The sequence below is a fragment of the Zootoca vivipara genome, chromosome 3 (assembly GCF_963506605.1).
Source record: "Zootoca vivipara chromosome 3, rZooViv1.1, whole genome shotgun sequence".
Classification (NCBI taxonomy): domain Eukaryota; kingdom Metazoa; phylum Chordata; class Lepidosauria; order Squamata; family Lacertidae; genus Zootoca; species Zootoca vivipara.
In genome coordinates this window covers 75003027-75030962 of record NC_083278.1, presented here as the reverse complement: position 1 = coordinate 75030962, position 27936 = coordinate 75003027, and the positions used below count along the sequence as shown (strand labels likewise).

The window sequence follows — 27936 nt, the reverse complement described above, 5'->3', positions numbered from 1 at the left end:
TCTTTACCCAGCAGATATAACTTCTATCCTTTCCAAGTCTCATCCTGATAAAAAGGAACATTACTGAAAGAACCTACTGCAGACAAATGGGTTAAAATAAAAAAAAACAAGCTGCCACCTGCTCTATGATAAAGCATTTAGCCTGGTTACATGAGTAGAGCCAATAATCTCCACATAGCAATATATTATTTATCAAGTGCACACATGGCAAATTCCTCTGAAATATAATACGGCAGGTGAACTTTTTCCCAGACATGAGGCCCTATAACCTATTCAGGGAGGTAAAACTAAGAAACTGATTCCTAAGTAGCTCATTTATTTGGGATTGCAGTCACTCACATACCTTCTGTCATATGGAACCCTGCACAAGTCACCTCCACTTGGATGCCATAAATAAATCCTCTGAAGGCCAAATTATACTTCTGATACCAGTGCTGTGTACCAGCATTCAAGTCCAGCTTGCAGGCTTCCCATAGACATTGCTTCCCATGGGCCACTGGGAGAACAGGATGGTGGACTAAGTGGACCTTTGGTCTGATCCAGCAAGACTCTTATTATGAGTACTACAGTATATGCAATTCTGGCTGATCTGAGTGCTGAGGTCACTGCCTCTGTCAAGGTGTAGAAATCCAATTTTAAAAGCAAAGGGGTGAGTTGATGAAGCTTGCAGAGCAACTTACTTCACTGCAATCGGTGGGTACAAGTGTTTCAGAAATTTGGCTGAGAAAATGGCTTAAGCTTCCATGCGTCTCTCACACACAAACACATACAATGCAAGGCAGCAAGGAAGAATGGTATTGTGACTGTAACGGTTTCCTTAAGCACAATGAGGAAGGAAGCAGGAACACCCTTGTCACAGCCCCCACAAAAACCTGAACATTGCCTCAGTATCTTTACAATAAATGTACTGATTTCATGATTACATTCCTTCGACAGAAATTCAGATTCCTAACAAAACTGTGGCTGGCGTTCCTTCTTTTTTTGTTTTGTTTTGGAGTGCTACAATTTCCTTTAATTATTATCTTATAAAAAATAATATTCCTCTTCCCCAATATGACACATCAGCTCATTGTCAAAGGGCTTGGGTTCTCAAAGCTACAAAGTGAAAGACATCCCTCCTTCCGCTTATTCAGGAGGCGCATGTACACAGAGACAAAAATATATACTTCAGGGAAGTATATATGCTGCTTCGGGGAATATGAGCGTGACGGGGGTTTGCAACGCAGGAGGGGGCAAGCAACACACCTCTAAATATTAACGCTAAGTGCAGTTGTGGGAGGAAAACGGAGTTACGAGGCACAGAAGCCTTTCCCAAGTGAGGCTATTGCTCCCTCCCCGCCCCCCTTTTTAACGCCTTGCCCCTTCCTCCCCTCACTGCGCGCGGGCGCCACACAGCAGCGCCTCGAACGCCAACCCCCGCCCCGCGGGGCCTTCCCCTCCTCGTGACAGTTACAAACTGCCTCCTCTTGTTTTGAAGGGGCGCGTGGTCCTTCCTCATTGGCTGCGGCCTTCGTCCCTCCCCTTTCGCCGCCCGCGTCTGAGGCAAGAGAAATGCAGGAGCGAAGGGTGACGGCGTCGCACTACATTTCCCGAAACGCTTTGCGCGGCAGCCGAGAAGACCGGCTACGCTGTCGCTCCTTCTCCTGTGGTAAAAGGAAAAGTGTCTAGCTGGGGCGTGCGCTCTCTCTGTCTCCTTCCCCGTGCACAACAAGAGCGGCGTGTGGGCTGAGAGGAATAGGAGGAGGAAGAGCAGCAACACCAGAAGAACAGCGAGCGCTGAGGAGGCTGAGGTGAGCGCGGCGCATCCGGCCGGCCGCCTGCCCGCCCGCCCGCCCGTCTGGCAGGCTCTTTCCCAGCGTCGGTGGCAACCTCGGGGAGAAGGAGGCATCCCCCGGTGCTCCGGGCTGCCCTGAGGCGGCGAGGGGCGCCCTCCGCCCCGGGGCGAGCGGGGAGAGGGTTCTGCAGCATGAGCATCAGCAGAGTTGCCCGGAGAACTGCAGCGGAAGCGGCGGCGCAGCTCCTGCTGGCGGCGGCCACCGTGGGCTGCCTCTGGTGCGCGGCAGAGGCCCAGGTGAGAAGGGCTGGCATCATGGGGAGCGAGAGGTGGCGGCGGGTAGGTGGGTGGGAGTCTGCCCGAGGGCTTGTCAGCTAACGCTTTCCGTGCTTCTGTAGCAGGGGTTGCCACCGTGTTGCCCTCCAGATGTGGCCGGACTACAACTCCCATCGTTCCTCCTGACGGTTGGTTGGCCATGCTGGCTAGAGCCGACGGGCATTGCAGCCCCACATTCGGAGGGCACCATGTTGGCTACCCCTGATGGACCGCATCTGGGACTGCAGAGCTGAAGGGATGCGCTCTCTAGCCTACGAAACCTAGGGCCACTCGAGGGCCACCCTTTCCCCACCTCTCATGAAGATTGCCAGGGCAAGGGGGAGGTCAACTTGACCCCATCCTTAGGTATTCCAGGGCTTGATTTTCTCTTCCCTCCTTCCTGTTTAGTAGATTGTGACCCTGGAGGCAAGGATCTTTTTACAGCGCTGAGAAAATTTCGGCTGCTTTATGAAGCGTTTATTAATATGTCCAATTCTCTGGACGGCCTTCCAGCAGGTGTGGGCCCTGATCCTGCCTGTTCAGTGGCTCCTCTTTTTAGCTGTGAGAGTAGAGATGCAAGCAGCTTTAGTGAATTAGAGACAACAACAGCATCTTTAATAAGGGTTTCCAAATCCTTCCTTTCTTCAGTAAGATACAGTTGAGGTCTTCCTTGGGGAGATGCGATCAGTTGTGTTTGCTCTGCCTTGGCTTGGCAGATGTTTGATGCTAATTTGTAATTGAGCCAAGAGTGTGTCAAGTGGGATTATATTATATCAGGGGAAAGAACATGTGTATAGAGATGTTTTTGCTAGCAGGAAGAAGCGATGTGGTCTTTATAGTGTATTTCAAGGTAAAGAAGATGGAAAATTTGCCTAGCATGAGAAGGAATGCTTTGCATACCTTGCATCTTTTTATCCTTACTGTTAAGAGTTACATGCAAGCTCTAGGTTGATTTGTCATGGGAAACAATTTTTCAGTTTGGTTTTCTTTGAAATTATACAAAAGGTTGAATAGTATCAATTGTGTAGAATATACCTGCACTAGAAGATCAGAAGCAAACTGTTAAAATAATTGTGCATTTGGTCTACTCTTCAGATTTGGGTATGAAAGTAATACTTGCTTCTTGCTGATTACGATGTTCATTGTTACAGCTTTTGACGTTGCATAACCGTACTCTGTAGTATTTCAGACCACAATGTTTAACTTAAATGTTTTCAGCCCATTTTCTCTCCACCCCCTCCCTGTAAAACACCATTCTATACCTGAAGTGTCTTTTTTGCTTTTCCTTGTAATAGTTAAGTACCACTTCTTGTTTTGAAGATGTGCACTGCTCCTTCTTATTGGTTCCCCTTCTTGATGATCTTTAAATTATACCTCAGATTGTCCACAAAATGAGCAGGTCGGGGGGGGGGGATATTCCAGCAGCCAATTTCAAGTTATGTGCTGTCTGTTCACAAAGTGGCATGGATTTGAAGTTCTTGGGCAGTGACACGTACTCCTAACGTCTAGGTGTCCGGTCATTCAGCTTCCTGATACAGATCCCAAAGGCAGTTGCACTGAAAATGGAAAACTTTTATTAAAGAACATAGTCTCACTTTTCCCTCAAACATTATTCATGTGATTAGTGGAGATAATTCTTTTTAAATGTTCCCATTCTTATGGGAGATGCTATTTTCGTGTAACTTGCTCACATCCTGGATTTCCAAATAACTACTGAATATTTTGAATGCCTAAGTACAAGAACAGGAGAAATTTTCCAAGTGACTTTCTTTGTCATTTTGCTGTTTACCTGCTATAACATTTGACTGAATTATTTTATTACACTTTGTATTATTATAATATTACTAATAAGGATCACCAGTGTTAGGTCACCAGTATTTTAAATGTGCTTGATTTATTTCTTAAAAATACAGGACTTAAAACTGGACTTCATTCCATGTATCTCTAATATAGTTCTTTGAGGGGGAAAGTAAAGTGGATTTTTAATGTATAATTAAAACAAGAAAGTTCCATTTTGAAATACTCTCATCTTAAAAGCATTATAAAAAGCATGAATAATGGTTGGGCTCCTTATAGAATCCTCTTGTATAGATTTAAGCTTTATAGGCTAGGAGTTAAATGAGACTTAATCGTAAGTGTATATGCGTTTGTAGCCTACAAGTTACAATATATACTATTCTGACCTCCTTGAAAAATTCACTGCTGCTTTTTAGTATTGGCAGCTATAGAAATAGATGAATAGTTCTAAAGCTTAGACTGAAATTCTGAATATAAATGTATCCTTCAGATTTAATGAAAAGAATTCCCAAAGTGAATATAATTCAAGCACACTTCCAATCTCAGCAGTCTTATATGATGGGAGAAAGCTATTTTCAGTTTCACATATGCTTTGAATTTTTTCACTTTCATAATAAATAAACATTGCAGGGTTTTTGATCGCCCTCTAAGGAAACGCAGTGCATTCTTAAAATATAGTGCTTAATACTGACAATGATAACCTGTTTATACAATGACCTGGTTTTCACATAACGCTAAGCCAAACTATGGGTAATTGCAAATTTTCAGGTGTCCAGAGAACCCTGCTGCTTTTCTCTTCCTCTAGTCCTGCTGCTGTGAGCTAAAATGTGAGACGTAAGCCATAGAGCAAATCCGCCATTGTCTTATCTCGGAGCTTGCACATTTGCGCCCATAGTTTGACTTGGTATTATGTGCAAACTGGGCAACTGTAAACGATTGCTGAATTCCAATAGCACACTGCAAACAAAACAAAGCATAGGGGTGTGCTTATTGTCTAATTTAGCATTCTGCTAAAGAGTGATAAAGGATTCCCTGCACAGAATTTAATTAAAATCTAAGTTAATAAAAGCAGATTCTATCAATATTTTAGATAGATTAAGGAAGGATGGTAAATGTACTCTGCATACTATTAATAAGTCTGCTAGCTTTGTCCCATTCCATTCAAGAATAAGCTACTGAAGACTTACCCCACACACCACCCCATTACTGCACAGGTGGCATTTCTACATAGAGAGTCACATGAAATGTACATAGATTGTGTATCACAAATGCAAATGCTTGTTTTGCTATAAGTTAAAAAAATGTGTTACCTTGCCCATATGTGTGTGGGCTTCATGTATATTCCTGCAAGCAAATGCCATTTGCATTGCTCTTTATGATGATTTCTCTCTAATTGTCTTCTTGCTCAAAAACTTTTAGCTATAAGTGATATTGCCATTTAGTCTTTTTGTTTTGTTTTTCTAGTTAACAGGAGTGCTTGATGACTGCTTATGCGACATAGAAAGCATTGATGACTTCAACAATGTTAAGATCTTCCCCCAAATACAGAAACTTCTAGAACGGGACTATTTCAGATACTACAAGGTAGAGCAAAAAATGGCATATTACTATGTAGTTTAGTGCATACATTCTCAGACTCTCTGCTTCTTGGTCCATGTGAGTGGGCTGAAAACTACTGAGGTCCACCATTTACAAACTGGTGGTGATATTTTCTGTTGGTACCTAACCTCTTTGGAAATTACTAAATTCTATGCTATAGCAGTTTTCTTGCGGAAAGGAGTTCCATCATTCAGACTTTTATCTGGGGGTTATTTGGTAATACAAGACTCTAAATGGAGAAGGCTTTTTATTTTATATCCACCTGGCATTTCTCTTTAATGTATGTTTACTCTATCTGCTGTCACTTTTTCTCTTTTCCTTCTTAACCTACCTAGGCCGAAAGTGTTACAGTAGTTTCTTTCATCCCTGCTCTTTTACATTTACTTCTCCCTCCTTTAACAACTTTCTTCTCGTAACTCTTTCCCCCTCTCTTACCACTTTGTTCTATTTTTTAAAATAATGTTTTATCTCTTTTTAAATTCCTAAGGGAAGCAAGACCTCTCATCTCTCTCCCTTTCTCTTTCCCTCCTTCTGCTCCCAGCTTCTTTCCCACAGTCACCTTTACTTGGTATGCAGGGAGTTGGCATCCAACCAAAAGGCTATACGTAGTATGATTGGGGATGGGGTGGGCAAAGGAGGATGCACTGCTTTGGCAGTGGAAAGCGGATTAAGTCCCACTAGTGGTCCTGGCTTATCACTAGAGAAACACTGGCTTAGTGAAATCGATTTTTCTTTCTCTGTTCTCCTACAAAGTAAAAGAAATACAGTGTACAGGGGTTATAGTAAAACTGTACTAAAAATGAAACCAAAGCTTCAAATTTGTGTGAAAAGGAAATACACTGTGGGTTGGAAGAGCAGTACTCTGAAACACTATATACTGTTGTTGGGTTTCTTACCTGCCCATCACCATAAGGTCCCAGAATAGGTAACAACAATATAAAAATACAAAATTGAAATTAGTTAAAACCTTTTACAATCACAAAATGTGAACTCAATATATTCTGGTAGTTTTTTGGGGGGAAACCTCATTTTGATGTAACTGCTGCCTTTAGAACCTGGAATTGGCTTCAGATAGTTGGTTAGCCTTTTCTTTCTTAATGGAATTGGTTAAAAACAGTACCTGAAGAATTAAATGAAAACCTTATCAGGTACTTGAGCAAACAATGATGACCAAATGTAGCTAACGTCCTTCAGCGTTGCTTGATCCAAGGTGTACTATAGTGAAAATAAACTGATATTAGATAAAAGCTGTCTTCTGTGAATGTGAAGCAGATACAGACTACACCTGTTGGTTTTGGAATTTGCTCTTGATAAGCTGTATAACTGAAGGTTTTAACATTTAATGTGGCCATTTCTGTTTGATACAGTGCTGTATCAAAATAGTTGTAAATTTATAACCCACCCTCTCCCCTCTAATCTCTCCCCCTACCTCCGGACACCATATTGTCTTACATTGAATGTAACCAAAAGACTTTATAATCTGAACAACAACAACAAAGATATTGCACCTTTTGTAGTTCATAAAAATCTGTAATTTAAAAAATAAAAATTGTTACCCATTGTAAAGTATTATGTAGTTCAGCTACCAACTTCAGTGGCAATTGTGCTAGAAACTTTATTAACACTCAGGATTTTCTGTTTTATTGTTCACTGCATCTTCATATATAATCTTTTGTTCCATCTGTCCTCTTCCCACTCACAGAATGGCTAAAGATTTTTATTTATTTTATTTTTGCAACCATGTTTTGATCCTAAGGTGTTTTAAAAAGGGACTCCCTCTCGTGCAGGGCAAGTTCCCTGAATTCTGGCCATCTTTCACCATCCCTTGTAGGCCTCTGAGTCCCATCTCATTTTATTACAAGGATCATTGGTGGAATCCAGAAAGCCCTAGCGCACAAGCAGGGGTCATGCCTCTCTGGATCCAACCCTGTGTTTTTAACAGAAGCTGTGTAGTCATTATGAACAATTGGCTTAGTCAGGAGGTGCTTATTAGAAAATGTAATGTTTCTCCCCAGTTGCCTGTTGCTAAAAACAATTTCCTCTTTGACCCCACCCCCAAAAGTGTGTATGTAGGTACTTTGATTGGACTAAAAAGATTTTAACTTCATTATCTTGCTTATGACATTTTTAGTATCCAGCAGCATTTGATAAAAATGTTGCATAAGCTGCATTTGATAAAAATGTTGGATTACTGTGTGAACTCTACACATTTAAAAGTAATTTATATTTAATTGGGAAGGATTTGTCCTAATTAAAAATTTGAATCAATATTCTAAATTTTCTGAACTTGCATGTGGGATTTGTGCACTGTAGCAGCTGTAGCTCACTTTTTTTGCAAAATTTGAGGCCTGTGTATATTGAAGGAAACTGAAAGTTTTCAGATTATCAAAGTGTGGAATAGAAATGAACAATTTTAAATGTAAGATGCCAACAGACCAGGTTTGATTTAAGTAAGGCTCTAATCTTTTAAAGAATATCTAAGTGGTGCATATCAGCTGGGGCTGCAGTTGTATGTTAGATAAGTCTTTGTGCTATGGTTGAAAGAGGATTAAGAATATTTGATCTTGGAAACTGTCTTCCTTTGCACTGATACCATTAATACTGTTGATGTAACTTGAAGTGGGGGGGTTGCATTTTAAAGCTTAAGCTTCCTTGAAGATGTGTGATTCCTGTTTAAACTGGATGTGCTGGATCTGCTTGATTGCAAACAACACTTGTGAGGTTATTCTGTGGAAATCTTTGGCTGAATCTTTTTATATTAAATACATTACAATAAAATTGCACAAACAAATCTTTTGCACACCAATAAAACAAAACACAAGCAATAAGGAACATTTTCAACATAGGTTCATGCAACTATATTCACTGCAAGACATCAACATTTGACAAGTAAATTATTAGATTATGACTGTCCCTATTTTCATTATCCTGAAAAATTTAGAAGATTTAGCAGTGTTAAAAAGTATAATATTAGTTCTTTCTTAGCAATAGGTACATAAGAATTTTCAAAAGACAATGGATAGGATTGTTTTGTTCTTTCAGCCCATTTTATTTAACTCATTGTAAAGCTTTATTGGTACATCACTGCATCTTCCCACTTCCCCATTTGATGAATTGAGTAACTTGCAGAATTCAGGTTCAGCAACTTCTTGGATCAAGAATTTTTATAAAATAGGTCAAGTAACATGAATCACATATTGTACTGATCATTCATGTGAGGCCAGAGGAGAAGGCACAAAAAAGCACCTGATTGTATTTTGTGCTGTGGTATTGAGAAGTTGTTAATGCAATAAAAGCAAATCAAATTCAAATTATTCCCAGAAGAAAGCTTAAGAAATTGCTTGTGCATGCACCCCCACCCCATGCTTGTAGCTGGCTCATATTTTTAAAAGTCAACCGAATAAATGAAAACTCAAGATATTTGTTTGCTCAGCCCTAATCTTTCCGTATTTACCGTAGTTCAAAATTAACTGACTGACAGCATGTATATGTTTCTTGGTTTTAAGGTTAATCTGAAGAGACCATGTCCTTTTTGGGCTGATGATGGCCATTGTTCTATCAGAGATTGCCATGTAGAGCCTTGTCCGGAGGTATGTTTGCAAATAAAGGAGGAAACCAGAATAGTATTGCCTTTGTTGAACAGAATAATAAGGAACTTTACTTACTGCCATTTTTGCAAGAGTTTGCATAACACTGATGTGATTCCATGTTGATAGGAGTGGGGGTTAACACATTTTTAGAGTTGCAGGAAATTTGACAGCTTTTATTGGCACTGCATTGACTGCTGTTGGAAAGTTACTTTGCTAGTGAAATTTTAGTTTTGTGTAAAGATACAGTGGTACCTCGGTTTATGAACACAATTGGTTCCGGAAGTCTGTTCATAAACCGAAGTGTTCATAAACCGAAGCAAACTTTCCCATTGAAAGTAATGGGAAGTGGATTAATCCGTTCCAGACGAGAAAAAATGATGCCTTAGGGGGCTAAGGCAACACAAATTTTACTGTCTTTTACGCTCCTGGCAGAGGGGAGGCACTCTGCACGTGCTCAGGGCCCCTCACCGTCGCTCGGCGGAGGGCAGGGCTGGAGGAAGCGAGCGGCTGCCTAGCCCGCCTCGAGCCGCTTAAAGGGCCGCCCCGCCGGCCGCGGCGCGCCCGATCAGCCTGCGTCCTGGCCGGGCTGCTGCTGCCACTGCCGAGCTGGGCGCCAGGGTGCGGCTCCTGCCAGCCCCAATCCCCTTGCTCTTCCTCATGCTGCTGCTGGTGGGAGAGCCCTGGGCCCGCCGGGCGTCAAACCACGCCACCACCTCCTGTCCACAGCAGCAGCAGCCGCCCCAGCAGCAACGCCTCAGCGGGTGAGAGCGGTGCGAGATCCTGGCCCTGCCGGGAAGACCTCAGCCCCAGACATTACCTGCCCTGACCGGCAGCAGCCCGGCAGCAGGCTGCCTCTTGCTGCTAGCAGCAGCAGCAGCAGCCGCCGCAACAGCGACGCCGCAGCGGGTGAGAGCGGCGCGAGATCCTGGCCCTGCTCGCAGGGGCTGCCGGGAAGACCTCAGCCCCGGACATGACCCGCCCTGACCGGCAGCAGGCTGCCTCTTGCCTGCAGCAGCAGCCACCCCAGCAGCGACGCCTCAGTGGGCGACAGCATCGCGAGATCCTGGCCCTGCTGGGCATGCAGTAGCCCGGCAATGGCAGCTCATCCTCAGCTTTCTTCCTCAGGGCGCTGCGGTTCGTTTAAAAGGGCTGCCGGTAACTGCACCTCCGCGAGGGGATAAAGCACATGGAAGTTTCCCTGAGGGGATCGAAATGAGCCGGATTCCTACAGCCTCTGCCGTTTCGTTTCTCCCTCGAAAGAATCCCAGGCTCTGCGCTTTATCCCCTCGCGGAGGTGCAGTTCCCGGCAGCACTTTTAAACGAACCGCAGCGCCCTGAAGAAGAAAGCGCTTCCTTCGAAGGCCACAGCCTCTGCCGGCGGGAGCTGCTTTGGGTCAGGGGTTGGCGAAAGCTTCACGGACGCCGCTTTAAGCTTCTGCGCGGCCCCGAGGTATGAATGCCCCCCCCAATAAATAAGCCCGGCAGTTAAAAGGAGCAAGGCGGGCATGTAGGAGGCGAGCGCCAGGGTCAGGGAAGGAGGTGGCAGCCAGGCACGCCGGATCAACTCCAAGCAGGGCGGGCGGGCGGGCAGCCTGGCTCGGTGGTGGCGGAGGTGAGTCGGGGAGCGGGGAGCGGCGTCGGGAGCAGGAGGGGGAAAGCAGACGGCACCCTCTGTGCGCGCTTGCATCGCTCTGTGCTTGCGAAGGCATCGGAGCACCTCCGCAGCTGCGGCCCAGGCCTTGGAAACCTCGGTTTACACTTACGGTTTATGATGGTTCGTAAACCGAAAATTCGTAAACCGAGGTGTTCGTAAACCGAGGTTCCACTGTAGGCAACTGTAGTTCAGTTTAAATAGCAGATAAGATAACTTTGTTACTCAAAGGGTAATATCTTTCAGTGCTATTAATGTCAGGCTTAAATAGTGTATAGGTTTTTGGCCATCATATTATGAACAGTTCGGATTTAGGTGCTATCCCATCCTAAGCATTTCATAGAGAAGTTCCATTGAACTTTTTTCAGTGGATCTGCTTACTAGTAAATGTGCACAGGGTACCTATAGCAAAAATGGTCAAATCATAAATGAAATGGAACTGTATCCCAGCGTGGAGTATTGGTGCTCAAACAGTTTCTTGCTGGCTTGGCTCATTGATTCAGCAATCTTTAGGTAGTCAGTGTTGAGAATGAGTGGGTTGTGAATTAAAAGGTTGAATAATAATGTAACTTGTTTGCTTCTTCTAGAGTAAAGTACCAGTTGGAATTAAAGCTGGGAGTGCTAACAAAGTGAGTAAGCTCTTCTGAAATAAAAAAAATGGACTTTTCTGCCCCCCCCCACTGCACTAGGAAAACATCTGACAGGGGGTTGGACTGGATGGCCCTTGTGGTCTCTTCCAACTCTATGGTTCTATGATTCTACGTTGCATTTGCCTCAGATGCAAGAGATAGCTATCCACTCCTGCTACTTTAGCAGCTAACATAGCATTGTGCTATGTTTACCCAGTGGTGAAGCATGATGGTGCATTCTAGGTGTGTTTCCCCCCCCTCCTATGAGAGAGAATTGAAGCTGGCAGCAGTGCTAGGAAGTCCCACTGTGTTTCCTTGCCATGGATACAGTTGATGAGGCTCTCTGGGCTCTCTCTCCCCCCCCCCACACACACCTTGTTTTCCAAGGTGAGCAGAAGCTAAGTGGGCCAAACCTGGTAGCATGGGGAGCTGGTCAGGAGGCATTTATAATGTAGCTTCCTCCTAAACGATCACTTGTAAAATTGCCTCTTGGTGAAAATGTTAAGCAAACACTGAAAATACTTCTCCTTAATGCAAACTTAAATCTCAGATACGCATGTATAAATAAAATTAGTGATAGTAGAATTTATGGCCTTCAGTGCCATAAATGTGCATAAGAATAGAAGCTTCTGTCTCTGGTCCAGAGAATGGTAATACTTGGAAATATTAAGTGCATTTAATGCTTGTGAGGTGTTATCTTGCTTGTCAGTCATGGCTGCATTGGGTAAGTGACAGGCAAATGCCCTAAAGATTTAAAGCAAAAAATATATCAGTTGGTGATATTAAATATCATATACTCTGCCTTGCAGTATTCAAAGAAAGGAAACCATACCAAAGAACTTGAAGACTGTGAACAAGCTAACAAACTGGGAGCAATTAATAGTACATTAAGGTAAGCCCTTTTTTCAATGTTAACTGGAAGGCTTGATATATTTAGCTCTTTTAAGACATTTCTCCATACATGCTATTCTTGCAAGTTCTGTGGTAAAGAGAACATGCCAATGTTAGATTTCACTTACACAAAACATATTTATTTGTAGCTGTTGGTCCAAACATACTTTTATCAGTTGAACTAAAAAGACTAACATGATGAATACAAATTGAGGAAGCAAGGTCTTCCAGATATTGACGCCTAGTTTTCAGAACTGTTTCTCTGCTGGTAGTACCTATGTAGGCATTAATTTTGAAACTCACTTGTAGACTGTGCTGAACTTTTTCTCTGCTTTCTTTCAACCAAGTTCTGTGTGCTAGTGCTGGATAAGGAGTAAGGCTTAAAAAGTGATACAGCAGCATAGTGAGGACAATAAACATGTTTGTTAGCAGGATGGTCTCAAGGATAGCTATCTAAACAAACTAGTGCTATGTATCTGGGCTGAATATACAATTCTAGTGTTAATTATAAACTCGTGCTGTATGAAAACTTGGCAGCTGATTACTTGTGTTGCTTTATGAGAAATTAGTTGCACTTTATGCTCTTACAACAGTTTCATGTAGTCAATGTTAGTTTCATAAGATTACTTTTATCTAAAAAAACACATTTTCATTTTTATGAGCTTCCTTGAAGGTCCTTTTGGGACGATGTCGGTAGCAATCTCTGTTCTTAAAAGTGATGGGAAAACATAAAAATGAGAAATGAGACTATATTATTTCCATTTACCACTAGTCTATTTTTTCTCCTTTCCACAGCAACCAAAGTAAAGAGGCTTTCATTGACTGGGCTAGATATGATGATTCACAGGACCATTTTTGTGAACCGGATGGTAAATTTGTTCATTCTTTTGAACTATATTTTATAAGGCAATGTGTAGCTAAGTAAATTGAAAATCATCTTCATATACTTCACAGAAGAGAAAGTGTGCCAAAATATTTATACTTTGCTCTTAAAAAACAGGTTCAATTCTGATCTTCCAAACAAAAGGAACCATGGGCTTATGCAATCCCCGTCTCTTAGTTTTAGTGCTAAACATAGTTTGCTGTGAAGAGTAAACTTATTAAAGATAAACACCTCCAATTGTGGATCCTGATATAGCCAAGACAGTACCACCATTGAACAAGAGGAAGGGTATCAGCAGGATCCAAAGAACCCAACTCTTTTCAGAAGCATAAATATTTCTGGGAGAATTAAAAACAAAAAATAGTCCACTGAGGACTGAGCACATTCGGTGGCAATGAAATGCTGACTTGGTGGAAATGATGACACAGAAATCCAGATGTGAGGGACAAGCATATGGAGTATCCTTGAAGATGGCTTGGCTGGCTGGAATCCTGAATAGGCATCCTCTACGTTGCCACATTTGGTTGCAGGTCCCACTCGTACAGTCCAAATCTTCAAATACTGTTAATAATTTTAAACCAGAATAGGCTTAATTTAAATAAGAGAACCCTCTTCAAGCAATGACTTCTGATTGTGATTTGGAGCCCAAACATTGATCATTATTTACCAATTTGGACATAATTGAAAGTCACTGTGAACATTATAAGGGAAACAGAGAATGGGGCACTTATTCAATCATTTTTTCTAAAGGTGAGAGAGAGCTGAATCTCTTCTTGTTCATAATCTACCAACCTATGATTTGCAAGATCATCTGACCTGTACCCTAGTATTGTGCTTGGAAAGTGTTGGCTCAGATAGTGTCCAAAGGCCTCAAGTTGCAAAAACAAAGCAAAAGCCCTAACAAAATGTTGCATTCAAAGTCAAAGAGAGGAGAGAGGATGAAGGACACTCAACATCAAAAGTGCTGAAAACAGATCTTACAATAAATATTCATTCTAGAACCAGTTATAAGCCCATGTATACAGCTGCCTTGTCTTCTATATCTGGGCTTGCTCCTTTTTATGTGGTTATAATTAATATTCAATAAACAAGTTAAATTAAGAAAGTTAAAATGTGTTCCCCATAACTGGAAATTAGGCTCCTTTAATAAAATACTGTACAGTGGTACCTCAACTTATGAAGGCGATCCGTTCTGCGGCGCTCTTCGTAAGTCGAAGCATCCATTTTGTGCATGCACAAAGCGCGATTTTGTGCTTTACGCAGACCGCGCGCACTGCTTCTGCACATGTGCAGAACGCGCACGTGCAGCGAGAATACTTCCGGGTCTGCAGACTTCAGAAGTCGAAACATTCGTAAGTCGAGGTACCACTGTACTCACATGTGTAATTGTGCATGTTTGTAGTGTAAGTAATGAGTAACTTGGTACTACTATTCTATCTAGTTTCCAAGCATTTTGCAAATAATGAAGAGGGAAGTAGCAGTAGGCTACCTGCTGAAGCATTTTACTTTGTCTAAATAAGTCTCCTGTTCCAAGTGTAAATAATAAAGGGCAAGATGTAAATAAGGTGGGGCAATTTGCCATCTGTACAAGCATCTATGTAATCTGATAAGTAGTAATAATGCATTTGACTTTTTACATTAGCCAAACTTTTTTGCTTTCCTATATATAAGAGAGAGAGAGAGAGTGTGTGTGTGTGTGTAAATGCACACACAATTATACAATTAATACATAATTAACATATCTATTTTTTCTTTAGATGAGAGATCTCCTGATGCTCAGTATGTGGATTTGCTACTGAATCCAGAGCGTTACACTGGATACAAAGGGCCCTCTGCATGGAGAGTATGGAACAGTATCTATGAAGAAAATTGCTTCAAGTAACTGGGAAGGGCGGGCAGAATTTATTTTAAAACATTTGAGATTCTTTGAATTGCAAAAACATATTTCTAATCTCTTTTCCTTTAGGCCACGATCAGTGTATCGTCCACTAAACCCTCTGGCACCCAGCAAGGGTGGGTCACTAAATACTTTGTAATTATAAGAATGGTTTTGAAGGTTCAATACAGCCATGCCATTTAGGAAACCAGCAAGGATTTAATGAATGGAGATGGCCCACTTAATTAGACTTGCTAATGGTCCTTTTTCTTTTTCTAAACAGTGTTTGTTTATATATTCATAAGATGCATATCTTGCATTTTGATAAGTGCCCTCAAGGTGGCTTGCAAAACAAATAATCATCATTAATGCTACTTTTACTAGTTAAATGTATTAGTTGTCTACAGCCACTGCCTACATACTGTACAATAAAATGTTAATGGGCCAATATTCAATACAACTATTACTAATATAACTATTACTCTCTTGACTGGATTGAGCTGCTGTTCATCTAGACACTGATTCAGCACACCCACTGCCCCTCCTGCTTGAGTGGACAAGGGGAAATAGAGTTGTGTGTCATCCACATATTGGTGATAATGCCCTCCAAAATGTAATAATATACCAAATAAATACACCAACAAAAACTACAGAAGGTAAAATAACATGCAAGCAGCAAGAGAAAAACTAAAGGCTCAATGCCATTCAGAGCCCATCTAAAAGATAGCAGTGAAAAAAACAGGCCAAATGTCTGTGTGGATGACACAATCTCTTTGGTAGCCACCTACCTAATATCTGCAGATGAGGGGGCGCACAGAAAGACTAAAGAGGTTAATTCAGCACTTTGAATTGGGCCCTGAAACATTGCAACAATATACTGGTACTTACAGTATTCCATACCAGTTAACCATCTGGCCACTTCATTCTGCATCACATGAAGTTACCAGGACTGACATACAACTCATAAAAGTAAATTAGCTTTGATGGTACCACAGCATTGATAATTATGGCTATCTCTCCAAGACGGGATGCTGCTAGCACCTTAACTATACTTTTCAACAGGCACCATGAGCTATGTATGCAATGCTGGTTCCAAAAAAAGAATTTGTTTTGGGTGTAATAATATTTCCCCTTAAATAACTGATCAAATGCAACTTACGTTTTATTTGAAACTATTTGCCAGGAATAAGAAAGCAAAGCTACAATTTGCAAAAAAAAAAGAAGAAGTATGAAACTGAGATCCCTGTACAACTCAGAAATGTAGAATTGCTTTTCAAAATATCAGGAAAATTAGCAAATGCTGCAACATTATTTGAGTTTGTTGATTCTCTATATTGCATTTAAATGTTTATCCATTATTTTAGTACATAGATATTTGTGCCTGAACTAAATAACTGAAGGGGTGAATCACAAATCAAAAAGTTTATATATTTAAAAAATAACAGACATGTGTTTGATTTTCGGTAGAGACATAAGAGGGGAATAAATTGTTCTCATCTTCTGTAACTTTCTTTTTTCCAGGAGAGGATGATGGTGAGTCTTCATAATATTCTTTACAAGTTCACTTTTACCCTTAATGCTTAGGTCAACTAAATACAATACATTCAGTATGCTAGATATACATATTTAAAATACCTCAATACCTAATACTGTTGCTGAATTACAATAGAGGGTGAGGGAGCAAGAGGGGGCGGGGAAGGAGAAAGAGAATAGAAACATACAGAACAAGACTTAGTTAGGATTTGGAACACAAATACTTGTCCATCCTTTGTCGGGGGGGGGGATACTTGCAAAAATGGTGTATGATCTTGAAACTTGCTCCTCAAAATAGAAAAATCAATGCTTCACAATTTAAATTGTGTGAAGGTGACAGAGGGAGAATCAAGTCTTTAACAGATTAAGATTTTCCTTAAATCATATGCCCTGTGTTTTGGTTTCTGTCCAGTGTGTTTTAAAAATCTGGAATTTTGATTAAGCTACTAATGTGAATTTATTTCTGTATTTGCAGGAGAATCTTTCTATACATGGCTAGAAGGTGAGCAAAGTACCTTGTTCATCAGCTTTTCTACGGCGCTGTGGTCTAAACCACAGAGCCTAGGGCTTGCCGATCGGAAGGTCGGCGGTTCGAATCCCCGTGACGGGGTGAACTCCCATTGCTCGGTCCCTGCTCCTGCCAACCTAGCAGTTCAAAAGCATGTCAAAGTGCAAGTAGATAAAGAGGTACCGTTCCAGCGGGAAGGTAAATGGCATTTCCGTGCACTGCTGTGGTTCACCAGAAGTGGCTTAGTCATGCTGGTCACATGACCTGGCAGCTGTATCCCAGCTCCCTCGGCCAATAACACGAGATGAGCGCTGCAATCCTAGAGTTGTCCGTGACTGGACCTAATGGTCAGGGGTCCCTTTACCTTTACCTTTATGTTAGTCCAGCTATGCAGCTAGAGAATCCTGTAGTACGTTAGGAGACTAATGAACTTACTGTGAATTGAACTTTCATAGGCTAGAGATAAAAATGCTGTAGCCTATGAAAGTTCATGCAATGGTTAGCTTGTTAATCTTTAAGGTTCCACATTACCTTCTGATTTTTACCTCCAAATAGATTGTAATGCATCTATTCAGCTAACACTGCAGGGTCACTTTAACTGGAGGTAGGAACTGTGCTCTTTACACATTTTGGAAACTGTAAGAGCTCAGATTGAATAGGTCTCATTAAAATAAAGTGTTTATAAAAGTATTCTGAACAGATTATTTCCCAAAGCTTACCTCTATCCCATGCTCAAATATGCTATCCATTAGTGCCTTTCACCAGTTTCTCCCTTCCCACACCCTCCATGCCACTTCTGTTTGTGCACATTCAGATCCAACCTAGTTCAGACACAGTGAGAAATTGTGAGTTTCTATTACACAAATGAATCGCAATGAGCCTCAAGTTTGGCTACTTCCCTCTTCCTCTGGTACACAGTGAAAAGCAGAGAACCACTTCCCATTTTAAACAAATCACACTTTTATGTCCAAACTTGTGGGCCAGGTTATTGAGGAACAGTTGAGTTTGGAAATCATGCCTTTATTATGGCCAAAGGCAAACAAACTGTGGTTTGTTTACAATCAACCCAAAAGCTTCAGATTTCCTTATGAGCTTGAAGAGTAGGGGAGGGGGGTGTTAGCCTAAGGCTCACTGTAGCCCATTACTTAACAGAAATGTGGGCCTGTGAGTCATGCTTTCATCAGTTCACTTTTTAACAATGCTTATTCTACCTAGGTCTCTGTCTTGAGAAACGTGTATTCTATAAGCTCATTTCTGGACTTCATGCTAGTATCAACATACATCTTTGTGCAAATTATCTACTTGAAGGTATTTTATATTTTTAATACTGTGATCATCTCCGTTATTGTGGGAAGTTAATTGTTATCTCTGTGCAAGCATAATTCAGTTTGTCTAAAAATGTTTTTCTCTGATTAGAAACTTGGGGGAGACCTCGTTGGGGATCCAATGTCAAAGAATTTATCCATCGCTTTGACTCCAGTGAAACAAAAAGTGAAGGTCCAAGAAGGCTAAAAAATTTATATTTCTTATATTTGGTGGAACTACGTGCATTGTCAAAAGTTGCACCGTACTTCGAGCGTTCAATTGTAGATCTTTACACTGGAAATTCCCAAGAGGATACAGAGACAAAGTCCCTCTTGTTAGAAATCTTCAGGGACACAAAGTAAGTGTGCCTTCCCTCCCCAAATTTAATGTGCAACTAGATATAGCTGCTTGAACAATATTGGATTAAAAGAAACTACAAGAAATTGCATCAAAGGGATATCTGGAGTCCAAAATATAACAGGAACATTTATTAACCTTTCTGAAAAGAAAAACAAGCACTGGGAAATGGAAAAAACTTCCTCTATCTTGCTTTTGTCAGTTATTTTGGACAAGACGGATTTTTCTGTTTCCCTTGTGTGTACAAAATGAGGGGGGAAAGAGCATGTAGCCTTTTGAATTTGGCCTATTTCCTATCCCACTTCATCCCTCAGTCTCTTGGCCAATAATTTTGGACTCATGAATCTAAGCAGACGGGATTCCTTGCAGAATTGCTGGAACATAAATATAAGTCACCTATTATGAATAAAGTTATTTAATTGTCTGAAACATTAATAAAATGAAATTCTAAACTTTTTTATATAGTTTAAAAATAAAGGGTCTCATGTTTGTCAATTATTCCAGTGCCTTTGTATCCATTGGCCCAACACTGGAAGATGTGCGCATGTTTACTGCATAGTGAACAATTGAATAGAATTCTGCCCTTACCCTTCTTTTATAGCTCTATCAGTAAAAGCTGAAAATTCAGGAAGGGAAGCAGGACTATTGCAGGGGGTGGGGCAGAGAGGTCTTTGCCAAGCCTGCCTTTGGCTGTAGCCTTGTCTCCCCCTGCTGTTTCTGTTTCTTCGTTAATACTCTTGTCAACTGGCACTCCCTGATTCCTTTGCTGCAAGTTGTCTTCTGCTTTCTCAAAGCACCTCCCCTTTCCCAGACCACACTCTTCACCAGTCCTATTCCATGCCCTCCTCAAGTGCTTTTGCTTGGGTGGAATATGTTTTTGAACTGCACTGAAATGTATTTTGTTTGCCTGGATAGAGGGAGATTTGTATGCAGAAAGGCCTGACGTTAGTATGTGTAAGAGTCATATGCATTTCCGTGGCCCCTGGGAGGTTCTCTTAGTCTTCTGACTAAGTCAAGTTTTCTGCTGTCCTGTGCTGTGACATATGATTTTCCACTGAGATATTATTGAGAAATTGTACAACATGGATCCCTTTCACTTCATTCTAAGCAGCAGATTGAGAGTTTTTGGATTATTTTTTATCATTGACATACAGTATTTCATTCACTTAGGTCGTTCCCTATGCACTTTGATGAAAAATCCATGTTTGCTGGAGACAAAAAAGGGGCAAAATCTTTAAAGGTAAATACAATAATGCCAGTGAAATTTTTACAGAAGCTATGCAAACAAGACAAAAAGTCTTACTTAAAAACTAGGCGTTAATCTTTTGGGGGAAAGTCTATAGGTGTTTTGGGGACAGATGAAATTGGTTTGGTTAGAATATGATTCAGAATAGAGAACTGCTTAGTCTTGACTGTGGCTTCAGTATGAAGACTTCTCTAATTTCATTTGAGTAAGACTCCTCACCAAACCATAACCTACTTCTAAATTCTCACACATTTATGAAGCACTTAAGCAAATTACTAAAAACATGCTGGATACTGCACTGACCATAAAACTCTGGTACATTGTTGCTAATGGACTGCATCATTGAACGCGGCCTGTTGCTTTTTGTTTTAGACTAGTCATGGTATTCACTTGCCTAATTTTAGGATCATCATATTACATTTGGAGGTCACATACAATGGTTCTTTCGTTTACCTTAATATGTTGCTGTTTTGCAAAACAGTACAGTGGTACCTCGGCTTACGAGTCGGTTCTTAAACCAAAACCGTTCTTAAACCAAGGTGCGCTTTCCCTAATGAGGCCTCCCACCACCATTGCCCTTCCACTGTTTGGATTCCGTTCTTAGACGGAGGTAAAGTTCTCAGACCAAGTCACTATTTCCAGTTTTGCAGAGTTTGTAAACCAAATAGTTCTTAAAGCAGACTGTTCTTAAACCGAGGTACCACTGTATTAAACATTGTTTATTATTAAAGCAAATCAGAAGATTTCCTATAATAATTGGTATGGTTATGTAATGCTGCCCTTTCCCAGCCATGATTAGAGGGTTTGGAGTTCCCAGCTGGTTTTATAGTCTCCTAACCTGGGACGTGGGTGGCACTGTGGGTTAAACCACAGAGTCTAGGGCTTGCCAATCAGAAGGTCGGCGGTTCGAATCCCCGCGACGGGGTGAGCTCCCATTGCTCGGTCCCAGCTCCTGCCAACCTAGCAGTTTGAAAGCATGTCAAAGTGCAAGTAGATAAATAGGTACCACTACAGCAGGAAGGTAAACGGCGTTTCCGTGTGCTGCTCTGCTTCGCCAGAAGCGGCTTTGTCATGCTGGCCACATGACCTGGAAGCTGTATGCAAGATGAGTGCCGCAACCCCAGAGTCTTCCGCAACTGGACCTAATGGTCAGGGGTACCTTTACCTTTACCATTTCATATGCAAATTCCCCTTTTCCTTTTCATAGCTGACAGTGGTTAGTGTAGACAGCAGTAACCAGTTTGCAGGTCTTGGTTAGAAGGGGGTTTGTGAACTGTAGTTTGAGCTAGTGAGAGCACTGGTGCATATTTAGCACCACCTGGTGGTTAGTCCTGAAAAGAGAAGATGAATTCATACGCATGGATGGGCTTTGGGCGGATTTTATTGTATCTTTAAAAATTATGTTTTATTTTTATTGGTAGGAAGAATTCAGGTTACATTTCAAGAACATATCCCGCATAATGGACTGTGTTGGATGTGATAAGTGCAGGTTATGGGGCAAATTGCAGGTATGTGATTTTTTTTGTGAGTTAACATGCTCTGGGGCTGTGAAATGGTCTCCCATGCAAAACCTTCTAGCACATTCTTCTGATGCCAGGAGTTTGGGGATCTTGCCTTGCAACAGGCCCAGAACCCTGGGATTGGGACTCTGCCCTTTGTGGCTGGTTCATATCAGCACAGTGGTGCGTGTCACTACAAAGCCCATATTTATTAGCCTTAGTATGCACCCACATAATTTCAGTCTTGTTTATACAAAGACTTGTGCCTTGAAGTCCAGCTTCATAAACTGTACTTTGTTGTTGCTTTGAGTACAGTTCATAGTCTTACAATGATAGGAATCTTTTTAGTAATTATAAAATATAAATCATACCTTGTGTTCCTGTATTCTTTGTATTGCAGTTACAGGATATATTCATCAAGAATAATGGGAAAAGGCTGGAAAATAGGGTTTATTATTTTATTGAGAATGAGTTTATTAATATGAACTGAAAATACAATGGTGAAGGACTAGGAGACTGCATGTATTACTTTGTGTAAGGTTGGTGGCAGAAAGGCTTTAATTGTTGCATGATAATCATCTGTCCAAGCTATATAAAACCTTTCTGTTATCAGTTGGTGGTTTGGGACTAAGGAGTTCTGTAGTCTTGCTGTTTTACTGTGTTCTTTTAGACTCAAGGTTTAGGAACTGCTTTGAAGATCTTATTCTCGGAAAAGGAAATAAAAAACCTTCCTGAGAACAGCCCATCAAAAGGTTTTCAACTTACACGACAAGAAATAGTTGCTCTTCTAAATGCATTTGGAAGGCAAGTTATACTTTTACACTTAATTCTTTTATAGCTATGTAGTTATAGGCTATGTATTTTAATTCTTCTGCACCATTCCCCCCCCCCCATATCAATCTTCTACTGGGATCCAACAGAAACCCTTTAAATCCTAGCTTAAAATAAAGCTCTAATTTAAAATAAAGCTCTAATGCTACAACCTAAAAACAAGCAGATACAGGCCAGATACTAATGATGTTGCACAACATTTAAGCAAGCAGAATTCTTCCTTCCCTTCCTAAACCAGCTAAAGCATATTTGGGGGACAACAGGGGGTAGGAGAACAGGAACTACAGTTGCACAAGCAGAAGTCCACTCTGACTGCAGATGGGTATACAGTGGTACCTCGAGTTACAAATGCTTCAGGTTACAAACGCTTCAGGTTACAAACGCTTCAGGTTACAAACTACGCTAACCTGGAAGAGTTACCTCGAGTTGAGAACTTTGTCCCAGAATGAGAACAGATATCGTGTGCTGGCGGCGCAGCAGCAGCAAGAGGGCCCATTAGGGAAAGCACGCCTCTAGTTAAGAACAGTTTCAGGTTAAGAACGGACCTCTGGAACGAATTAAGTTTGTAACTAGAGATACCACTTTATTTGAATATTGCCCTCATTTTTTCTTCCCTATTTAGAGCAGTTGCTGTGACCCCAGTTATAGTGGGGTCATAATTTCACTTTCCCATTCATTTTAATAGTAGTAAATTAGACTCCTGATAGCTTCATTAAGTTACATGAAGCAGCACATGTTGATGGTTGAAAAAGTAATGAAGTTACTTTTTTCTTCAACATTTTTGGCAAAATGAACCTATTTGAAAGAACACTGTGAGGTAATATTGCCAGTCACTGTGTTGTGAAAAAGGTACTGTACTGTGAGGAATGAATTAGTAATTTCCAGTGCCCTCAAGGCAGAGACTCTCAAACTAGGGAGTTTAGTGTTTTTAACTGGAGATTGATTACAATGTGCAATCTTATTAATCTCAATCTTCTTTTTTTCTGCTGCATCACAGGCTTTCCACAAGTATACGAGAACTGCAGAATTTCAAAGCTTTATTACAAAAGAGAAGTTAACGAAGGCTTTTCTACTTAGTGGTGGAAGCAACCATTCATCTGACATTGGGAAAAACAAAATCAGTCTTTATACAAACTGTTCTAAAGGTGGGGGGGGATATAATACCAACTTGAATATTTAAGGTAGGAAAGATTAGTCATTGGACAAAATATTTAAGTATGAAGTACCTAACTTTAAACATGTAAATTATGTTCATCCTTCCACTGTTCAGTGTGTTTATCTTTGTACATCTCTTGAACCATCATTTGTTATGAACTTTTATTATTTTGTCTATTCAGAGACTCTTGCTTTACATCAAACTGCACTTATTAAGTCAGGTAATATGGAAAGCCTTGCAGTGTTGCTCAAAAATAGCTGGTGGTCATATTTTTAACATTTATATGTATCTGAAGGACCAGGTGCTGTTAAAAGATTTTCTGTGTTTTGATGTCTGTTAACAGTAGCTGAAATGGCCAGTAAACTTTTACTAAAATAAGCCCCTTGGCACCCAGGGGAGACCAGCATTCTTTGATCACATTTTGTTTTATTTTTGTACTTGCTTCCCTTCCCCCTCCTTAATTTTCTGTTTCTCTATATCACCGTTGCCTTCTCTGTGAGGAGACAAGACTGGGTTAACAGTACTCCAGAGTCCCTCAATTCCTGTTATGCGTGTCCACTGAAGGGGCCTTTAGAGTGAAGTGCTGCTAGCTTGAAATGCTTTGCTCAAGCCTGCTGTTGGCTCTTTACCATGTAGCCAAAACTTTCTCAATTTCTAGAGAGCTAAGAAAATTTTAATTATACCACTTGCAGTCTTTCAAAATTGAGACTCTTTCTCCCTGTTCTGGTAAGCCCTGTAATATTTTTGTGAGACTAAAAGCAAAAAACTCCTAAACAAACACTTTTAAAAATAGTGTCAGTTCTCGGAATTCAGTACTGCATATCCTGCCTATGCAATCTCACATTTGTACCTTACGAAAAGATACACAATGTCTGTACTAAAACGGGTATGCTCTGCAGAAATTTGATTCTCAATCATTACTTAGAAAGGGGACTTTCATATAGTCACTGCAGAACAATAGCAGAAAACAAGTAATTTTTAAAATTTTAAATACGAAGGAAGAGAAGTTCTGTAACGTGCGATGGAGCAGCTGACTTAGCAGCTGTCTGTGATGTAATATATGTATTTAGTGAGGGATGTTTGAGTACAGCATGAATGTCAATGTTGGTACAGTATATAGATTTGTACATAAGTTTTGCTTTGATAGGTAAAACAATCTGAATTAAAATGAATTAAAAGTGCTCTTAAACACTTCTAATCTAAGTAATCTTTACTGTGGTTTGCGTTTATACAGTTATGTTGCTAGCTTTGTGTTACACCACTCCATAACTTTGCAGTTGAAAATGTGGAAAGGAACATGAGAGTGGCTGGTTATAACACTATTTTTACTCAAAACATTTATATGTTGCTTATAATGAAAGTGGTTTCACAGGAGGCTTTTAATATATAGTTGCTGTGCCTTATTCATGCATTTTATGGGGGCCCAGACAATGTCACAAGCCAATGGTAATCCTCCCATATTTTCTTACTGCTTTATCCATCTTTTTTTCTTATAGCAGAAATCCCTACACCTGCAGGTCTCAAGGCTTTTCACAGAATAAAATCAGAATATACACCACAAAATATATAATGAAAAGAAAAGCCACAACCACACAATAACACCCCCCCAAAAACCCCTCACATTTTAAAAGGGCATAGGAGGTCAATCAAATCAACCAAAGGCCTGGTTAAAAAGGAATGCTTTAACAGGTTTTAACACAACTATCAAGTGGAGTGGGTCACACCAGCAAGTTTTCTAGCCAGGTTGTGAAACTGAACCGATCACCTTGTCTGATTAGACCTGGTTGTAGACATGTGTGTGGTTTGAGGTTTTCCCCCTAGCTTTTGAAGCAGCACAACTCCAAAATCAAAAGTAAGCTCAAAGGAAAGTGAGTTTCAGATCTTCAGGATTGTAGAAGAATCTTGAAAATGTAGTGTATCGTGGTAACCAGTAGTGAGGCTTCATTTTTCTGTGAAATATTGACCTGCTAGTAATAAGGTTTGCTGTATTTTGTTTGAGGTGCACCAAGTGTCACCCAGAAATTCTGAAGCCAACCTTCAAGTTGCCTAATTTCTGCATCCTAATTTACAATGTTACTGTCCTATCATGGAATACGTGCTGGTCTGCCCACAATCCTTGTATCTTCAGCTCTTTCTTGGTGCATGTTCATTGGAACCTAACTTAACATGGGCATAAAAATGCTCAAATGCTTGTTTGCAAACAGTTCCTTGCAAAACAAGGTCAGATAAAATGGTGCTCTGTTGGCAGGAGTGGCTTAAATAGACAAGGGTCAAATGTAAGTTCTCCAAATTCAAATCTTCTTCCCACTTCTTGACTACGGAAAACGTTGGGGGGTTACATCAGGTAATTTATTGTCTTTTTGCAAGGAGGTATAATGTTGAATCCAAAAAATGATTGTAGTCCTTACAAGGCTGAATTGGAAAGTCACTTATGTACAGCTAAGATCACAAAGGCTTCTACTGGATTAACTGGTGATGAACATAGGAAGTATGAGTAGCGAACAGGTTTAAGGGTCATGTAGGGAGAAGAGATGGGCAAGGAGAAATCCTCGTGCTGATAGAACAATTTGCTTAGTGCTACGTTGAATGCTGCCCCATTGTCCACCATCCAAAATTGGGAGTGGATATAGAATCAGTTGGGTGCAGATAAGCAATTGCTGGATGAAGGTTACACAGCTGCATAAATACACAAGTTGCTGGGCCCCAAAGAGCTAAGGCACAGGTTAATACTTTCATTGCAAGCTTGTAGTGTGACAAGATGGCAAAAATAGGACCTGGAGGACACTGTGCTGTCTGACACTCATATTTTCACTTTGCATATGTAATCACCCAGAAAGGTTTTTATTATGCACAGGCAAAACTGACAAATGCCTTTGGTGCAGTTGCATAAAATAAACAAATATATTCTGTGAGAGATAATTTTAAGCTGTTTGAATCTTAAAGAAAAAAAGCATTGAAAAATAGCTGTTGCACTGCAACCCTAAGAGGGAGAATCTGAAAACTCTTTTAACTGCATGAGCAGGACAAAAACGAAGTCTGAGGAATACTCTGACCCTCATTTGTCTGTTTTACATTGTTTGAGAACAGTGGGGGGGGGGGAACGGGAGAAATTTTAGACTGGCTCCTAAACTAGTCTAAATTTCTCCCTGGTTTGGGAGCATGTCAGAGTCCTGGAAGAGCTTTGGATCCAAGCCATTTCCCAGTCTTTCTGTAGCAAGGCCCCCCCCATCACATTTAGCCCTACTAATGCTATAGATCTGACATCAGTTTGGCCATTGTATCATAATGACGGAGTGGGGAATTCAACCTCAGATCTCCCCCTCCGATGTCAGAGTTCTACCTTTAGGCTGGAGAGGGGGAAATGGATTTAGGCTTTGTACACATTACAGACTTTAACTGCAGGTAGGTCGTTCTTTGTCTCAATTTTGATCAAAGCTACTTGGGTGGGAAATGCAGCATTTCATAAGAAATGACAGGATAGATATGCCTTGAGGCTTATGTGATGGAAACCAGTGGTGGAAACGCACTGGATGCCATATCAATGGGAGTGTGTACACAGCCTTCCCCTATGTGCCCCTGGGACTGCTTTTCTAGGGCCATTAATTTACTGAACATGAGGGGAAGAAAAGTCTTGCTTGTAACAAAAACACTATCAAATTTAAGTTAGTGGTTTTTATTTGTAGGACAAATGAGAAGTTTATACCAAAATTGTACGGAATAGTATGGCACACTTGATAAATGCAATGAGAGTCAGGCCTTTATATCTTCTAGCCCAGGAAGGTCTCTAAGCTTCCTAGTTTTACCATCTGCCTTGTGGGCTATCATCAGTGACTATGTTGCAAGTCCTGCAGGCATGGTCTAGATGGAGGTGAATGTGAAGTGAGAGAACAGGCACTTCATGTGACTGTTCTGAGTGGGCTGCAAACACACTGTTCTTTCTTTGCTAATGAATGTCTCAAGTAATTGACTTCAAAAATGAAGTTCCAAATATACGTGGGCAGCAATTTGATGCACACTTAACTGGAAAATAAACTCATTAAATAGTAGCTAGGTTTGGAAACTCAGTAAACACCAGATTCTGCCAGATATACCCCAGTCTACCTGGTTTGGTCCTGGTCCTATTGTGGGGGCCCATGTGACTGAAATCAGAACTTGACAATCCTACTTGGGCTAAAGCAGGTCTTTCAATTTGTGGGTACAGTTCCTGACTCTGTGCCTGAAGCAAAATGAATTCTGCAAAAAGAGCAAATTTTATATAATTTAGATCATAAGAATTATCTTTCCTTGGGGCAGCTTTTTTTGTATGTGAGGATAGGGTAGCTATAAACTTGATATTCTTGTTTATAGCTGGCCAAAAGCAGGCTCCTATATTGTACCTCTCCTTCATGGATCATTGCCTTGTTGTGGCGAAGGGGCTTGAATAATTCAGAGAAGCTATGCCATGCAGGGTCACCCAAGACGGACAGGTCATAGTGGAGAGTTTTGACCAAATGTGA

General features: G+C 40.9%; 1 protein-coding gene across 1 annotated transcript; it reads left to right on the top strand.

Annotated features, from left to right (window-relative positions):
- The first annotated feature begins 1567 nt into the window (after positions 1-1567).
- On the top strand, positions 1568-27652 carry ERO1B (endoplasmic reticulum oxidoreductase 1 beta). The gene is made up of 16 exons (XM_035108391.2): positions 1568-2071; positions 5351-5470; positions 8992-9075; positions 11314-11355; positions 12165-12247; positions 13042-13115; positions 14887-15007; positions 15096-15142; positions 16527-16538; positions 17014-17040; positions 18262-18354; positions 18463-18709; positions 19879-19948; positions 21376-21462; positions 22124-22257; positions 23282-27652. The coding sequence occupies exons 1-16, from the start codon at positions 1967-1969 to the stop codon at positions 23340-23342; spliced, it is 1407 nt and encodes a 468-aa protein (XP_034964282.1). The 5' UTR covers positions 1568-1966; the 3' UTR covers positions 23343-27652.
- The last annotated feature ends 284 nt before the right edge of the window (positions 27653-27936 follow it).

What these genes read in the sequence shown, in the direction of transcription:
- ERO1B (XM_035108391.2), top strand. Translation starts at nt 1,967, where the DNA reads ATGAGCATCAGCAGAGTTGCCCGGAGAACTGCAGCGGAAGCGGCGGCG. An exon ending in AAGCTGGGAGTGCTAACAAA is followed by an intron (nt 11,356 to 12,164) that starts GTGAGTAAGCTC and finishes TCTGCCTTGCAG; the next exon opens with TATTCAAAGAAAGGAAACCA. An exon ending in CCATTTTTGTGAACCGGATG is followed by an intron (nt 13,116 to 14,886) that starts GTAAATTTGTTC and finishes TTTTTTCTTTAG; the next exon opens with ATGAGAGATCTCCTGATGCT.